Source organism: Lagenorhynchus albirostris, chromosome 15 (genome assembly GCF_949774975.1).
Source record: "Lagenorhynchus albirostris chromosome 15, mLagAlb1.1, whole genome shotgun sequence".
In the NCBI taxonomy this organism is placed as follows: domain Eukaryota; kingdom Metazoa; phylum Chordata; class Mammalia; order Artiodactyla; family Delphinidae; genus Lagenorhynchus; species Lagenorhynchus albirostris.
The window spans coordinates 52858613-52876873 of record NC_083109.1 but is presented as its reverse complement, the minus strand read 5'-3'; the positions used below and the strand labels follow the sequence as shown (position 1 = coordinate 52876873).

Sequence of the window (18261 nt, the reverse complement as noted above, 5' to 3'; positions counted from 1 at the left end):
ACGGGTGGTGGGGCCTGCGCTGCCCGGCGGAAGTCCGGCACGCTGCACACGTGACTTACGACGGTCTAGAGGCAGCGGTCAGAAAGGAACAAGAGACGTTAATTTTAATAGCACGTTTCCTTTTAACCCACAGTGTCTGAAACGTTGCCATTTCCGCACAGGTGATGAATGCAAGAAACTACCCACGAAGTATCTCATTCTTTTCTTCCTGCCGACTCTGGGAGCCCTGTGTGTATCTTGCACTGGCTACACCTCCGTGGGTACGGCCGCGGGTCCGGGCGTCGGGGGCAAGTGGGAGCCAGGCCAGGGGGTCGGAAAGGGCACGGTATCCTGCGGGCAGTGCGGACACTGGCCTGGGAGGAGGAAGAAGTGGAGACGATGTGGGAACCAGATCGTAGAGGACTTCCAAGCCACGCTAAGAAGCTTGGACTTTATTTTTTGTGATGGGAAGGGGTCTAGGAGAGACACGATCAATGCAGAGTTCAACAAAACCTGTCTTAAAAACCTTTTTATTGAAGTACCGTATAAAGTACACTCAGAAGAGGGCTCATAACTGAAGTGTTTAGCTCCGTGAATTTTCACAAACTGAATATACACCCGTGTAGCCGGCACCGCACCAAGCCCTCAAGTGGTTTGCTTCTTAAAACTGAATTTTTGGAAGTATAGAAATGTACAGGGAGGCCCCCTGCACCCTTCACCCCGCCTCTCCCAGTGCTAGCGTCTTGTTTGCCTAATAATGTATGGTATGGAAACCAGGTGATCGCTGTCAGTGCCCACCACAGGGCTTATTCAGATTTTACAGTTTTACATGCTCTCACTTATGTATGTGTGTGTACAGTTGCTCTGTACCATTTTGCAGCAGCAGTGTTTGAGAATTGGAGTTGCTGTGCAACCTCATCAGCACTTGATATTGTCAGATCATTATATTTTTCAGTTTTTTTTTCAGCAAATTTGGTAGGTGTAGAGTGGAATCTCACCACAGTTTTATTTATTTATTTATGTTTGTCCACACAGCCTGGCATGCGGGATCTTAGTTTCCCGACAAGGGATGAAACCTGCACCCTCCACAGTGAAAGCACAGAGTCCTAACCAGTGGATCATCAGGGAATTCCCCACAGTTTTAATTTCTGTCACTATAGATTAGTTTTGTCAATTTAATTAATTTATTTTTAAATTTTGGTCGTGCCACACAGCTTGCAGGATCTCAGTTCCCTGACCAAGGATTGAACTCCAGGACACAGCAGTGAAAGTGCTGAATCCTAATAACCACTAGACCACCAGGGAACTCCCTAGTTTTGTTTATTTTAGATCTTCATACAAATCATACAGTATATATACTCTTTTTGTCTGGCTTCTCTTAATATAATTTTTTGAGATTCATGTATGGTTTTGTGTATATTAGCAGTTTGTTCATTTTTATTGCTAAGAATATTGCATTGTATGAACATACCACAAAGTTGTTTAGCCAGTCACCTAACAGTGGACCTTTAGGTTGCTTCCAACTTAACGGCTATTATGAATATATTTTAGTAGATGCTGTCCCCCAAATAGATTGTGCTAGGCTATTGATTCTGCCACCAGTGTGGCTGTGGAGGGACATTCTAAGCGTGTGACTCTCTTTGGTGATGGTTTCTTCTGGAGGGAGCTAGGCATTCTTGGTTCCTGGTGGCCTCCCCCACCCTATTTTAAGGTCTTTGTTAGGGATTAAATCTCATGGGAAATGTATGTCTGCTCTGATCTCAAGGATCATTACATTACACCGTGTCCTCTTTGTGAAGATCCTCAGAAGAAATTCCTGTTGAGTCTCAGCAGCAGAAATAATTTCACTTCTCCCGAACAGTTGTCTTGTTCTTATTTTAAGGACACTGTGAATTGGCAAGTGATCAAGTTACACACATGGGAAGACTTACGTATGTAGTGCCGTTTGCTTTTGTATCAGCCTTACAAATGGCTCCATTTTGTGTGCCTGCCTTTGTGTGGTTTTCATCTCCTGTTGCGTCCAATTCTTGCTTTCTTGGTGTACTTTATGGATATTTGGGAGTCATCTTTATGCTTTCCTGGCACAGGGTGGGTTATGATAAATAAATGCTGCTTGTTACCCTGATTTCGGGGCATCCCTGTCAGCAGGGCATTCACACCAGCTCTGTGAGATGTTTGAAGGGTTGTCTAGTGGAAAGGGGTGGGGGGGGCGCTTCCTGTGACCTTGGCCGCCTTAGCTGTTGGTTAACTGGCCTCAGACAAGTACATAAAGCACATGCAAATCCTCCAGCTGCCTCTTGGAGCGTGGCTGGCCACGCTGTCCTTAGCCTGAGACTTTGTAGTCTCTGGCTCTCCCCTATCCCACCCGAGCCCATCCCATGGGTCCTTCTTTATCTGGCTGCCTCTCTGTGCTTTCCTGGATGCTACCATCCTTGTGGCATTTGTCTTTTTCCCTCTCTCTGGAGTTCTGTGTGCCTCCCTTGCCCTGCAAGTCCTGCGCTAGGGGTGAGGTTAGTGCCATCCCCTGCCTTGGTCCCCTCTCTCCTCTTGCCCTGCTGAGTTGCAGCTTCTGGTGTTGATTGACGTGAGCGTGTGCTGGCTGAGAGGAGGGGTAGGACTGGGGGCTGGGGGGCAGGTTGGGCCCTGAATCCGGCAGCTGTAGGAAGGAATGAGCTCCCCAAACCAGCTCTTCCCCCACCACACCCCTGGTGTTGAAAAGGAGCTAGGAGTGACAGCTGCAGAGTTTCCTGAATTAGGGGGCCTAGGTCACAGGTTCCTGCTGGTACGGCCTGTCTCCGTGGCAGCCTCAGGATCAAGTTCAAGAGGAAATGGCAAAGTGATTGGAGAAGGCTGCGGTGCTGTACACATTCCAGAGATTCGTTGTCTGCCTCACGTTGCCTCCCCTCCTGTGGGAGATAGAGAGGATGCTCTGAAAATTTGGAAAGAGAATTGACGAAAATCTGTTCCCTTGTAGGGAGGAGGAATTGTCTGGGGTGGATGGGCGCAGAGGGTTAGTGGGGGGCTGCATGTTTGAGATCAAGGGAGAGGCGGTCTCCATTCTCTAGGGGACTCTCGTGGTGCGTGTCCCTGGCTTCCTGCGGGAAGGTGCGGTGGCAGGTGAGGAGGAGATCTGGAGCATTGTGGCTGGTTGTGGGCCTCACCTCGTATTCAAAACAGCAGACTTAATGCTCTCTGGTAGTGAGTTCCCTGTCACTGGAGGTATTCAAACAGAGGTCTCTGTCAGAGCTATTGTGGGGGGGATTCCTGCACTGGGTATGAATTTGGGTACTTCTAAGGTAGATAGCCTCTAATTCCTGAGGTAAATGGAAAGGTTCTCTCAGTGAGGGCTACTTCAGAAGAAATGAAATCTGCTGACACCTTGATTTTGGACTTAAACAGCCTCCAGAACTATGAGAAAACAAATTTCTGTTGTTTAAGTCCCCAGTCTGTGGTATTTTGTTATGGCAACCCTAGCAAACTAATATACTGTCCTTTTGTGACTTTTGTTTCACTTAGCATAGCATTTTCAAGGTTTATCTATGTTGTAGCATGTATTAGTTTTTTTTTTTTAATGGCTGAATAATATCCCATTGTATGGATGGACCACATTCTGTTTATCCATTCATCTACTGATGGACACCTCGGCTTTTTTTCACCTTTTGGCTGTTGTGAATCATTGCTGGCTGTACAAGGATCTGTTTGAGCTCAGACAGGGCATGTTTAAATCAAATGCAGTCAACCCTTTAAGCAGTGCTGGGCTCACCCTCCCCGTCTGCCTGGCTTGGGTTCCTGTGGTTTCTCTGACCCTCTCTCTGTCCTGCACCCCCCGCCCCCTGTCACAGCCCTCCACTCTCTTCGCTGCCCTGCTAATTCCTCTCCCTACCCCCCCATGGATGACATTCACTTGATTGATGGGAGAAGCCCCGGGTTTGTGAGTCGGGCAGATCCGGGTTCAGGTCCAGCAGCTCTGTTCTGAGTTGGTGACGTTGAACAAGTCCCTTCAGCCCTGAGCCTCGGGCTCCACTGTGAGGTGGTGACGTCCGCCTCTTGTCCCTTGAAGGCCCTGGTGGGGCGGGCGCCTCCTTGGCTTGGACGTCCTTTTCTCTCCCGTGACCGAGCGCTGCCTCCTCCCTCACGGGGAGCGCTCCCCCAGCCCCTCAGCGTGCACATGGGTTGGAAGACTCAGTGTTGGTGTGTCGGTCAGGGTCTCCCGAGAAACAGCCAAGGGGATATGTGTTTACAGAGGGAGGTTGTGGGGACCGGAAAGTCGGAAATGCACGGGGGAGGCGGCAGCTGGAGGGTCAGGCGAGTCCACGAGTCCAAGTTGCTGTCTAGTCTGAACGCAGAACTCCTTCCCCCTCGGGGGACCTCAGTCTTTTCTCTTAAGGCCTTCAACTGATTGGGTGAGGCGCACCCACATTAGGGAAGATGGTCTGCTTGAGTCAGAGGCTGTGGATTTAAATGTTAAGCACATCTGGAAAACACCCACACAGCAACATTCAGACTGATGTTTGACCACACAGGTGGGCCACATGGCCTTGTCAGGTTGACACATAAAGTTAACCATTGCAATTGATAACTCATCAGTTCTCTTCAAACTGATCTATAGATTCATCCTAATCCAATTAAACTCCAAGAAGGCTTTTAAAAAAACAATTGACAGGCTGATTCCAAAATTCATGTGGAAGTGCATGAAAGGGACGAGAATAATCAAAACAACTTTAAAAAAGAAGATCAAAGTTGGAGACTTCACACTACCTGTTTTCAAGATTTATTAGGAAGCTATGGTGATCAAGATAGTGAGGTATTAGTGAGGGGATAGACACATAGATCAATGGAACAGAATGTAGTCCAGAAATAGCTTCACACATATATGGTCAATTGATTTTCAAAAAAAGATGCAAAAAAAAAAAAAAAAAGATGCAAAGGCTATTCAGTGGCCATTTTAACAAATGGCCAGTTGTGCTGGAACAACTGGACATCCATTTGTAAAAATCTAAATCTTGCTCCACATCTTGCAACATATTAAAAAAAATGGCAGGTCTAAATGTAAAACCTGAAACTATTACATTTCTAGAAGAAAACAGGAAAAAATCTTTGTGACCTTGGGTTAGGCAAAGAGTTCTTCAGTATGACACCAAAGGCATAATTCATAAAATAACAAATTGATTAATTGTACTTGATAAAAATTAAGAACTTCTGCCATTTGAAAGACACATGTGAATGAAAAGTTAAGCCACAGACTTGGAGAAACTATTTATGAATGATGTTTCTGATAAACAGCTTGTCTCCAGCGTATGTAAAGAACTCTTAAAACTCAATAAAAGAGGGATCTTCCCTGGTGGCACAGTGGTTGAGAGTCCGCCTGCCGATGCAGGGGACGCGGGTTCGCGCCCCGGTCCGGGAGGATTCCGCGTGCCGCGGAGCGGCTGGAACCGTGGGCCATGGCCACTGAGTCTGCGCGTCCGCAGCCTGTGCTCTGCGGCGGGAGAGGCCATAACAGTGAGAGGCCCGCGTACCGCAAAACAAAACAAAATAAAAACTCAATAAAAGAAAACAACCGGTAAGAAATAGGCAAAAGATTTGAAAAGGCACTTCATCGAAGATGCACTGAAGAAGTGGATGACAGGGACTTCCCTGCTGGTCCAGTGGTTAGGACTCCATGCTTCCACTGCCGGGAGCCCGGGTTCAGTCCCTGGTTGGGGAACCTGCAAGCCGCATGGTGCGGCCAAAAAAACCCCCCAAAAACCAAAAGAGAAGCGGATGACAGATATACACATGGGAAGATGCTTAATATCATTAGTCGTTAGGAAAATGCAAATTAAACCTACAATGCAATATCACTACACACCTGTAAGGATGACTAAAATTTGAAAGACTGACCAAGTGCTGGTAAGGATGTGGAGGAAGTGGTGGTGGGAATGTAAAACAGTACAGTCACCTTAGAAAAAAATTTAAGGGGGCGAGGGATAAATTAGGAGTTTGGGATCAACATATACACATTACTATATATAAAATAGATAAACAACAAGGACCTGCTGTATAGCACAAGGAACTATACTCAATACCTTGTAATAACCTAGAATGGAAAAGAATATAAAAAAGAATATATATATATATATGTAACTGAATCACTTTGCTGTACACCTGAAACACAATATTGTAAATCAACTATACTTCAATAAAAATTAAAAAAAATTAATTAATAAAAGAAAGAAAAAATTTAAACACCTACCAGCGAATCCACTCCTAGGTATTTACCCAAGAGAAATGAAAGCGTATGTCATAATGAATTGTACACAAACGTTCATAGCAGCTTTATTGGTAATAGCCAAAACTTGGAAACCACCCAAAAGTTTCTCAATAGATGATGGATAACAAACTGTAGTCCATCCAGGCCATGGAATCAGGATCAAAAGGAGTGAACTATCCATACGCGCTGCAATGTGAAGAAATCTCAGCGTAATTATGCTACGTGAAAGAAGCCAGATAAAAAGAGCGCATATGGGGAGATTCCATTTATATCAAAATCTAGGAAATGCAAACAAACGTGTAGTGACAGGAAGCAGATCAGTGGTTGCCTGGGAAGGGGTAGGAGGGAGGGACATGAGGAAAACTCGGGAGTGAGGAATCTTCGTTATTTTGATGGTGGTTATGTACGTGTGTCAAAATGTATCGAATTCCACACTTTTAATACGCTGTTTGCTGTGTGGCCGTTGTACCTCAGTAAAGCCATTTTAAATGTGAAGCACATGAAAGATGCCAAACTGACTTTCGCTCTTTCCTCCACAGCCGACTGTCACCCCCACAGGGACCCCCCTCCCCAGCAGGACCAGCCAGTGCTACCCCTCCTAGAACTGGCTTTCGGGGCCATCATGTGCCCTCAGGAAAAGTGCATTAAGTGGCACATAGCAGAGGCACCGCTGGAAAGGGATCTGTCCCTCCACTGTCTGACCGACCACACTCAGAGCATCCAACGCACCTCCTCGCTCCCCTTTTTTCCCTCCCGTCAGCATTCTGTCGCTTCCAGAGGCCTGGGAAGGTGAGGCTCCTCACCATCGACCTCAAAGGTCGGGTCGCGGGGTTTCCTTAACTAACCATCGAGGCTCTCCCCTCCTGACCTTCGGGGAGGGGCTAAAACCTGTGTCAGTGGCTGTCGAATAGGCCCTTCGTTCACAAAACTGAAGCATGTGAAGGTCACTGATTGCCCAGACTTCAGCTCAAGTTACTGCAGATGCTGGGAAGACTCAGTTCCTGAGTCCCAGACCTGACCCAAAGGACGCCCCACGTTTTCTCTGCTACCCCGCCCCGTGACCCCTGTCACGTGACCCCAGGCAGCTAGGGGAGAGAATCCAGATGGGACCTGCCTTCCGGGGTCGGCAGCTGGCGCAGCAGGGTCACAGCAGCCTCCTTGCAGCCTCTGGGGTCTGAGCTGCTTGCCCATCATGTCCGTCCAGTTGCCCTAGTGACTGTGTGACCCTTCTCCCCCGCCCTGCGCTGCCACCCACCCTATAAATAGAGGCGAGGAGCAGCTGGGCTCTCTTGGCAGTCACGATGAAGGCGCTGGTCCTGCTCTGCTGCTTCGTGGCCTCGCTTCTGCTCCCAGGACAAGCAGGTATGACCCCTGCCCTGTCAGCCAGGCCAGACTGCGACCCCCACGAGCCCCCGAGGTTTTATGTTTACCATGGGGTGGGAGGCTCGGGCGGGAGATGGAGGATGAGGCCTCCGTGATTCCTGGAGCTGATGGCAGACCTTTGCTCCCAGCCGGTCTCACCGAGAAGGCACAGGGTGTGGAGACCTGAGAGCACTTGGGGCTTGTGGGGAGGCCAGAGGGAGCGGAAGCCGTGACCCGAGAGGTGCAGGCAGGTGCAAGGCCTGGAGCAGGGGGCCAGGGCCAGAGACAAGGGCTGGCCAGTAGATGTTGTGGAAGAGAACCCCAAAAGTCAAGACTAGAGCCTCCTAGATGGACAGAAGACCCTGATCTTGGAGGTGGAGGTGCCCCTGGATGTCGTTGAGTTGATCCTCCCACCTGGTGGAGATCGCAGAGGCCTGGCTTTGCATGAGTGAGGGCGGGGTGAGGGGGGGCACAGCTTGGAAACAATGGGACAGAGTGGGGGTCAGTTTGGGACGGGATTGGAGATAAAAGTTGGGGATCAGGCTGGAAACCAGATTGGACACAGTTCAGAGGAGGAATGGAACCCACTCGAGTGAAGCTGGGCTAGGCTGGGGGCTTCATCGGAAGGGGGCTGGGGCCTGCGTGCCGTGGTTTTCCTTTGACATCTCAGCACTTTGTGTGGCAGAGGCAGTGGCTCTGGTTACGGCATGGGGGTTATTTATAGGCATGGAAGGGGTACCCGAGCATTTTGCCACCTTTGTTCCCAAGACTCCTGGGGCTGAGTTCCTCTCAGGGATGCTCCAGGGGTGCTCTGGGGACCCCCCAGGAACCCGGAACTCCTGCTTTGCCTTTTCGCGACGTCTGGCTTCATCTGCGCTGGGGATCGTGGGGCCTGGGAGCTTCTGTTTCTTGAGGTCCCAGGCCCAGGCAGGAGAGCCTGCGGCAGGCAGGAGAAGCAGCCATTCCCTGGGAGGTTAGAGACCAAGGTGGGGGGCTCTGGCCTCGTGTGTGCCGCTGGGCCCTGCCCTTGTCTGTCCTTGAGTTAATTTGGGCTCCGTGGGGCTGCAGTGGCTGGGGTGGCGAGGATTCCAAGCGGCTGTCAGGCGGCTAAGTATGGAAACAGCCGTGTCATTTGATCCTGAGCCCGGGATCCACTGCCACCCTCTCCCCAGCTCCGCCCGGCCCCAGCTGCCACCTCGCTCTGCTTCCATGCCGCTGCCCCAGGAACTTTTAGCCTTTTAGGGACATCCTTTATCTTTCCTTCCACGAAGGGAACTGGACATCTGGAATGTTCCACAGGCCTCATTGGGGGATCTTGCTGTTGGGAAAGGAGGCGGGTGGGTGCTCTGTGCAAAAATCCTCTCTTTGCAGGCCCTTTCCTTCCCAAACTCTGCGGTGTGACCCTGACCTGGCTTCCGGGAAAGGGTTGTCCACCAGTGTGGGAGGTTCCCGCCCTCCTCACCCCAGCTCAGGACTTGGGCTGTGCGTTCTTCCCGGCGGTGGGCTTTCTCACCCCTCCAGATGCATATTGCACACCCCGAAGACTGCTTCCTCCTGCGATACCCGGGGGAGATTTCAGCCATAAGAGTGGCTTCCCCCCACCCGCATAATGACAGTCCGTCCTACTGGTTGACTTCCTCCTAAAATATGCCACCCGGTAGATGCCACCGTGCCCACAGGCAGCAGCTTTGGTCCTGAACTTCCCACCCCACTGCTGAATCCTCATTTCCATTCCCGTGTCACTCGCCTCTCACCGGTGGCAGGCAGACTTCTCTCTAACTCCCCTTCCTGCTTCCTGGGGGGACCGTACAGAGCTGCCCTTCCTTCTCTTGTGCCCATGTTGCTCCCGTGGCCCTCTGATCTGGGGTGATGGGCTCCACAGCCTCCCCCCCGAACCCTGATCCACCCTAGTCCTTGGTCTCGGGGTCCTCCTCTTTGTCTCAGGGACCTGGCCTGGGGACAAGCCTGCTCAAGGACAGAGGAGAACAGCCCCAAGAGGGTTTACTCAGTCTGCTCATTGTCCAGGTAAGGGAGCGAAAGCCAGAGGAAAGAGAGCCATGTTCAAGGTCAGACAGCAATTCAGTGGCAGGCACACGCAGCCAGGGCTAGTCTTAGCCCACCTGAGAGTTTCTGTCCTCCCTCAGCTGCTCTCTCTCTGACAGGCCTCCTTGGACGCCCCAATCCCTCTGTCTGTGGACGTGAGGCCACAGGAGGCTAGCTTCCCTCGGGATACAGGTCAAGACTGATGCCTTTGAACTTTGACTCCTCAGAGAGCATGTTGGGTGGGATGGGAGAGGGGCTGAGAAAACATTGCTTTGGGCTTAAGCTGCTGGCATTTGTTAGGCCGAATTTGGGACATCCTTGTTTCCCATTACCTGCTTGAGAAAGAGCTGGGGGGATGGCAGGTGTTCTGAGTCTGCTCATCTGTTTCCTCCAGCCCAGCCCTGGTTTGCAGACTTGCCCACCTGCTCTGGCCCCACCCTGACATCCAATGGAGAGAGGTTGGTTCACAGTGGGGCTCCCCAGGCCCTCCATGAGCAATGGGGGTCTCTCAGGAACTCCTTCGTGACCCTTCCTCACCCACCTGGAAGGAGGCGGTTTTCATATACCCTCAGCACGGCAGCCCAGATACCACGATCCACCGTGGGGAGGGCTCTGAGAAAAGGTCATGTGCTCAGGGGTCCCGGGGAGATAGCAGACCCCAGAAGCCTCTCCAGCCCTCCTGCAAGTTGTGTCCCCAGCAAGGTCCCCGACTCCTGGCTCAGTGCAGCTGGATGAGCCATAGGGAGCACGTGGTCCACCGTGTGAGGCACTAGTCTGGATTTGCTCAATGGATGCAGCCCTCAGATGTGGGTACCTTGCCTGGTGGCCTGTGGAACCACAGTTTGGGAAACGCTGGCTTTGTCTCCCACCTGGGTGTGACAGTGAAGCTCAGACAGCTAGTTCAAGGGCCAGAGCTGGAATTCTGGACCAGAAGGAGGTCCCGACGAGGCCAGTTGCATCCACCTGGCCCTTTGGTGCTCGCTTAGGTGTGGTGGGCTGGGAAGGAGCCTAATCCCTTTGGACACAGGAGAAAGATGGCTGGTCCTCCTTCAACATTGTCTGAGGGGCCAGTACAGGGCATAGATATGATGCCTTCTGGCCTGGAACAAGGGTGGTGGCTGGGGGAGGGGGAATGGGTGGGGTCTGCCACTGTGGGATGCCCCTCCCCTACTCCAAATCCAATCTAAAGCTGGACTCACAACCCCTTACATTTAAATATTGCTCGAGGATAGTGTAGGTCACAGCTGGTATGACCTTGCCAGAAAAAAAAAAAGACCAGGATCATAAAAGAACCAATTTTAAAAGTTCATCTGGGGTCCTTATGAATTTTGGGTTCTGGGGGACATTTGGATGGAGATAGTTAGCTTAGGAGGAAAGTCAGGTCTGGGGATCCAGAGATGAGATTTGTTTGAGTAAAGATGAGGGCGAGGCTGTGAGATTGCCAAGGAAGCTCTCGCAGAGAAAGAGATTCAAGGACCGGTCCCTGGGGAGTGGGAAGAGGAAGAAGATAAATGGATTTCAGGAAGATGGGATGAGATCCAGGCAGAGGTGTGACCTGACAGTGGAGCGGAAGGATGCTTCCTGGAGAGGCAGTGAGTCTCACGGAGGAGCCATGGAAGGTGAGGTGTTAGCTTGGACACCAGGAAGCCGAGAACTGTCAACGAACGGCTCATGTTATTCAGTGAGGACAGGGAGGCAACACATTCACCCACTGAGACTTTTAACATTAAGTCTGTGAAGGATAAATGACCCTAAGAGGAGGTGGCGGTGGGTGGGTTTGCCAGAGGAGGCTGTGTGTTTATGGGCTGGCAGGAGGGCTCAGAGGAGCAGGAAAGGCTGATGAACACAGTGGATGGAGTGGCCTGGACGTCAGAGCTTGAGTGGGATGCACAGGTCCTAGGTGGGTCGGAGGAGACATGTCGTGGAGACCCCAGAGGGACACCATACACTCGAGGTCCCCTCAGCAGCCCTAGTACCCGTCAGGGAGCTGCACTAGGAAGTGGGGATCCTGGTCTATACTGGGGATTGCTATGGAGGGGGGAGGGCCATGGAGGGGAAGGAACCAGCTGATCTGCCCAAGAACCCTGTGGGGTGGAAAGGGAGTCTGGTTGTCCCAAGATGTGTGGACTTGCACAGCAGGGCCCAGACCACAGCCTGGTCTCCAGTCCCGTCCGAGATGAGGCCAGGAGATGGCCAGTGAATCAGCATTTTAGTTACAGTGGATGTTGGTCTCTTGCTGTTGGTTTACCAGCCCCAAAATCCAACCCCAGGCTCCACACCCGAGGTGTTCATTCCGCAGATGTGCACTGGGCCTGCACCCGAAAGCGCTGTGTTCAGACTCGGGTTAGATTACCTCAGTGGAAGCCGCTGGGGGGCACACAGCCCAGAGGCTCAGGTTTCCTCCAGGGTGTTTTCCCGGTGGCTGCAAGGCCTCCCTCTGTGGCTCCCTGGCCCATAGGCGGGACTTATTTTGGGCTGAGGGGACCCACGATCTGCTCTGGGAGGCCAAGCCCCTCTAAGACCACTCACCTGCCTCACCTGCCTTCTCAGGGGCCATCTGGACTCGGGAGCTAGAAGTCTGGCTTCAGACTCCTACCTCTGCCCTGTCGGGTTCCTTTTCTCCCTCTTGGTGGTTCCCTTCTCTCCCCCAACACTGGCCCTGCTCTGTCCCCTCATAAGATATGCCCTGAAACTTGTTCCAACAAGGGTCAATGGCTCAACACTTAGACTGTCACTTTCCCAAACCATTTGTTTCAAAAGAGTCAGAAGATTTTACCTTAAGGAATGCATCTCTAACATGGAATTTCTCATTGCTCTGGTGGGCAAGGTCTTACCCAAAGTCCCTAATCACGGCATTGAGGCAATAGATAGTCCATCGATTCTGAGTGCCGAGGGGTGAGCTGCAGAGCGGGGCTTTCTCTACTGGACCCTGAAAGAGGGAGGCAGGGAGTGGACTGGAGCCACGGTGGCCACAGCTGCAGAACTTGCTCAGTCCTCAGGAGGCCCCATCCTCTCTGCTCACCCCCAGCCTTTGTGACCTCAGCTGGAGGTGAAGCGGGTAGCATAATTCGGCAAATGGGATGGGTCAGTTTTAGCTGAGTTTCTGGAGACATCCATTTCCTGGTCTGTGTCACCTGTGCTGTGTCTTTCTCTGGGTTCAGGGACATCCTGTTCCATTTGGTTTCAGCCGCATCCCTCTCCAGCCCCAAAGGAGGATTTGTTCAGAGTCAAGGTCCCAGGTACCCCTCTGCCCCGGGGACAAGCCTGCACTTTTTGCTTCCTTGTCCTCCCTCTCAGAGAGCTCCAGATTAGCCTGTCCTGAGCTGCCCATCCTCAGCATGAGGGGTTTGGTGGAATCTGCTTTTAAAATGCCTGAGCTGTTAGGTCAGCTGTTCACAGCCCCAGGCAGGGCCTACAGTAGCTACCTCTCTACCCTCCAGCTCTTCCCCGGCTGGGCTGGTGTGGAGGGGAGCCTGGTTGTGGGTGTGCCCAGAGGCCTGCTTCTGAAGACCAGGAGACCATGGGGCTGGCTGGCAGCCGCTGCCTGGCCCCATCCCAGGAGCCTGTCTTTCCTGGGATTTCCTGCCTTCCTGTGTCATCGGGACGACAGGAAGGCACAGTCGCTCTTGCTCTGTCCAGCTCTCAGTCCAGGACCCAGAAGGATTTCGGGTGGGAGGTTGGCCCAGCTGGGGCAGGCTCCCCAGGTTCATTTCAAGGCTGTTAAGTGATCAGAAGAGGCATTTCTCCTCTGGCCCTTGGGTGGGCCCTTCCCCAGGGGTCCTTGTCTTTCACAACCTGGAGAGCACTTGACCTGTAGCCCTCTGTCAACTCAGAGAGAGTGCTCAAGGGCACAGAATGAGCACAGGCTGTGTGGCCAGTCCTGGGGAGAGGAGGGCTCCTCAGAAGCAGAGGGTCCTGAAGAAATGGGTGATGTGGCCATCCCTGGGGAGCCCACCCTGGGTCGGGAGCCAGGATGGACTTGTGACTTGGGGTGACAGGCAGTACGTGATCAGCAAGAGGCATGAGGGTGCAATGTGGATTTGGACGCAGCAGGAACAGAGGGGAGGAAGGGTGGGGCTGGTTAATCACACAAGGTGGGCACTTGATGGGAGAGGCCGGAAAGATGAGGCGGATGGGGGCCCTTCTCTGAAAGGCCCAGCTCTCCAGCCCCAAGGCCAGGCTGTGCCCATTGTGAGGTCCCAGCTGGCCACGCTGTGCAGGCAGGAATGGGCTGTGGCCCATTGTGAGGTCCCAGCTGGCCACGCTGTGCAGGCAGGAATGGGCTGTGGCCCTGCCCCCAGGAGCCACATTCTATTTAAGGAGACGACGCGCACTGAAAAAAAGTGTAACTAACACCCCCGGCAGCTCTGGTTGGAGTTCAGAGGAGGGCTGGAAGGTTGGCCTCATGGAGGGGCAGGGTTTCAGCTACACTAGGAGGAAGGGGACCATTGCTGGACTGTCAGCTGCAAGAGGACAGGGCTGCGCATTTGTTTAATTTGCTCACCACTCCATTACCAACACTTAGCACTGCACCTGGCTCACTGGAGGCACTCAACAATGTCTGATGAATGAGGATGCAGAGACAGTGGAGTATCTGAAGATGGTGATCAAAGCCAGGAGTGGGGGAGCTCGGAGCATTGCGCTGGCAGGGACGGGCTGACACCGGCTCTGGCTAGATTGTGGGGCTCCTGTTTGGGGAGATCAGACCACCCTGATGGGTTGGAGCCCATTTGGAAGGGCCTTGAATGCCAAGCCAAGTGGCTCTCTCCCTAGCCCTCAGCATACTCTAGCCTCCTCCCCTTCCAGTGAGCCCCTCCCCTTCTCCTCCCTCTCAGATATTTTTGGATACTTCTAGAGTGGGGACTGCATTTTGAGCTCAAACAGGTGCAGGCAAAGTCTGGCCTGGAGTTCTGGGCCTGCAGGAATTGGGTTGCACTGGGAGATCAGCCCACAACCAGGCCAGGGGAGAGCCCTGGGGTTTGGGAGCAAACCCTCCCTCCCACACCTGGTCGCTGCCAAAACTGCTGCTCCTGGTTCTCCTCCAAGTGGCCATTCATCTGCCTCCCATAGAATTTTCCCTAGATGGCAATAGGTGAGGACAAAGCCATCGCCTTGATCACTAGGTCTCTGAAGTGCATCTGATTCCATAGCTGCCTGCCCTGTACACCTGCACTCACCAGAGAGGCTTTCAGCCACTGCTGGTTACTTGGTCTTTCCTTCTGCCCTTTGTTCCAAGGATCAGGTAATAGAAGATCGCTTATTTCTCTAGCTTATCCCAGGAGGTGAAGACACCAGGAATGCTCCCTGGGACCTGGGAAGGGGTCTGGACAAACTGGTGAGGGGTCACAGCCCTTGCTGTGGCCTGGGGGAGCCCATCCTGGCCTCAGGCTCCCAGCAGAAAGAGCCTGGGTCCCAGCTGTGACAGAAACAGAAGTCCTGTGGCGAATCCACCTCCTTCTCCTGTCTTTTCCTGCCTCAGTTTTGTTTTTGAGTGGATAGTTTAGGCCAGTGGCCTCTCCACCCAGACCCCCCTTCCCCAAGGCTGCCCACACGTGTGCCTGGGGTGGGGGTGGCATGCACTCTGGGACTTGAGGACAGAGCAAGCCCTGGCATTGTCATAATTCGCCACCAAGCCCCTTACCATCTCTGCACCTGTTTGCTTGCCCGTAAAACAGGATAATAATATTTGCCCTATTTACAGCCTGGGGTTGTTATTTGACTAAAATAAGAAAATGGTTATTGGATGCTTAGGATGTTTTTCGATCTTAGACACTTCTTAAGGTTAAAAGGACTGTGACAATGAGTACAGGGTCTCGCTGTGGACAGTATTCCTGTAGCTTGACATCTGCCTCTGGTTTCCTCAAATATCATGAAACTTGGACAACTCGGGGAATCCATCAACACATCTGCCCCTTCTCAGCACTGTTAATATCCTCGGGATTCTCTGTCCTCAAAAAGCTTACAAACCAGGAGGGGAGGCTGTCCCCGCTCATGATAGGAGTAGGGAACCATATAAGGCAGATGTAATCAGGGGCTAAAAATAAGTAGTCAGAGCTTGCCGGGAGAGGGGGAGCAGGGGACGGGGCCGGGGCCCTGGGGCTGGTGAGCGTGACCAAGTTAGCAAGAGAGGGGCCGGGAAGCTTTTGTAGGGCTGAGTTAGGTGTTGGTTCCTATATTATTTTCCTGGGGCTGCCATAACAAATGACTCCAAACTGGGTGGCTTCAAACAACAGAAATGTATTCTCTCCCAGTCTGGAGGCCAGAAGTCTGAAATCAAGGTGTGGGCAGGGCCGCGCTCCCTCTGGAGGCTCCTGGGGAGGATCCTTCCTGCCAGCTTCTGGTGGGTCCGCAGGCCTAGGCCTTCCTTGGCTGGTGGCTGCATCTCTCCAATCTGTGCCTCTGTCCTCACATGGCCTCTTCTCTGTGTGTCTCCTCCTCTTTTTTTTTTTTTAATATATATATATATTTTAAATTAATTTAATTAATTAATTTATTTTTGGCTGCGTTGGGTCTTCATTGCTGCACACTGGCTTTCTCTAGTTGCAGTGAGCAGGGGCTACTCTTCGTTGAGGTGCGCGGGCTTCTCATTGCAGTGGCTTCTCTTGTTGTGAAGCACGGGCTCTAGGAGCGCAGGCTCAGTAGTTGTGGCACATGGGCTCAGTTGCTCCTCAGCATGTGGGATCTTTCCAGACCAGGGCTCGAACCCGTGTCCCCTGCATTGGCAGGCGGATTGTTAACCACTGCGCCACCAGGGAAGCCCTCTCCTCCTCTTATAAGAGCACCAGTCATTGGATTCAGGGCCCACCCAAATCCAGTATGACCTCATCTTGACTAATTACCTCCGCACAGACCCTATTTCCAAATCATATCACATCCTGAGGTTCCAGATGGGACGCTCTTCAACCACTATGGTTCCTTAGCTCTGGACCCAGGCTGCTGAGCAGTTGCTGGCTATGAACAGATTGTTCTCGTCTCTCTCCCAGGTGGTCGCACCTGTTTCCTTGGTCCTCTCTCGGGCCCCACTGCCTACGCGATTGCACCAGCGGCTAATCTGGAGCTCTGCTGACATTCCCTGGACAAGTGTGTTGAATGAATGGATGGACAGCTGGCCAGGGGCAGGGGATTCCAGGAGCAGCACCTAGCCTAGCGGTGGTGCTGGGGAGGACAGTGGGGAGAATTTTCCAGGAATAGACATGTGCTGAGGGCAGGGGGTCTGGTTTCCGGCTGGTCGTGTGATGGGGAGAGTGGTGAGCTGAGAACCCAGAAACTCTCCTGGGGAGTGAGCACCAGCACCCAGCCCCGCACTGTCTCCTACGTGCTTGGCAGGGGAGGAGGAGGATGCAGGCCCCCCCTACTACTCTGCAGATGCCACTTGGAGAAAGAACTTCCCGGTGACCCTCTGCCGCCATCCACAAGGGGTCCACCTCTCGGCTTCTGCCTTCCTACGCTCTCCTTGCCGCCAGGAGCCCCTAGCTGGAAGGTGTCTGGGTCTCCTCACAGCGGAGTTAGGGGTCCCCAACCCAGAGACTGGGGTGTCGGCCAGCTCTGGGAGCTGGTGACTGTGGCTCTGTGGCGCTCTCTGTGGTTTGTCCTGGCTCTGGAGGAGCGCAGGGGTGGGGACAGTTCTCCAGGGGCCCCTCGTCTTTCCAGAAATGCTCACCAGCATTTTGCTGGTCATTTTGCACCCAAAATACCCTATCCCTCCTACCCCAGGAGCTCCTACGATGAGCCCCCGGGGTCCACATCCCTGCCTGGCACTGAAACTCTGCAGCCAGGAAGCAAGTTCTCTCTTCCTGTCTGCCCGCCGCCCCTCCAATTAGCTGCTATTTCTTTAAGGGGAGGATCTTTATATTTAGGAATCCAGATCATGGTTATCACAGCAACCTCCTGAGCTGGTAAGGCAGATACTCCTAGGACCCTTGATCACAAAATAATAGGACTGGGCAGGTAAAGTGACCTCGCCCATGGGTACTTCTCTGGCTCTGAATCCGGGTCCTGAATCTCCTGTCTTCTGGAACTTTGAACTTTCTGAGTTAAGGGAAGGCCTCATGTTTTGCCACCATCCATCCAATGGCTGTTCAGGTGCTGGGATACAAAAATCTCTGATAGACAGGAAACCAGATAAGTAAGTTATCTAGTTCATTAGATATTTATAGGTGCAGCTGAGAAAGAGACTAGGATGGAAAGAGGGGAAGGTGGGTTGGGAGGTAACCTCACCAGGGTGGCCGGGAGGCCTGGCAGAGAAGCTGACCAGAAGCCAAGACTCAGGGAAGGAGCGGAGAGAGCTAGGCAGTTATGTGGGGAGCAGTCCCAGCAGAAAGCACAGCACGGGGAGGAAGGGGGGCCTCATGCTCCCCGGAAGAGCGAAACAAAGAGACAGAGACGGGTGGGGGTGGGCAGCGTTGGAGGGTGAGTGCAGAGGGGGGCAAGGGGCTCAGGAAGGGGCTGTTCCACAGTCCAGGTGAGAGACAACAGCACCTGGGGCCAGGGCTGGTGGGGGCGGGGGAGAAACAGTTAAATTGAGGATAGATTTTGAAGGCAGACAACAGGCTCAACTAAGGTTTTGGAGAAAGAGAAGAACTGTAGATGCTTTATGTGCTTTTTTTTTTTTTGGCCGAGCCCTG

At 52.6% G+C, this 18261-nt stretch overlaps 1 protein-coding gene across 1 annotated transcript in view; it reads left to right on the top strand.

Moving 5' to 3' along the window:
• Nucleotides 1-7351: 7351 nt before the first annotated feature.
• The window catches only part of SRL (sarcalumenin), a 36184-nt gene continuing 25274 nt past the window's right edge, over nt 7352-18261 (top strand). The window contains exon 1 of the mRNA XM_060122847.1: nt 7352-7594. Coding sequence (XP_059978830.1) covers nt 7534-7594 — 61 coding nt within the window. The 5' untranslated portion in view covers nt 7352-7533. The remainder of the gene's footprint in view (nt 7595-18261) is intronic.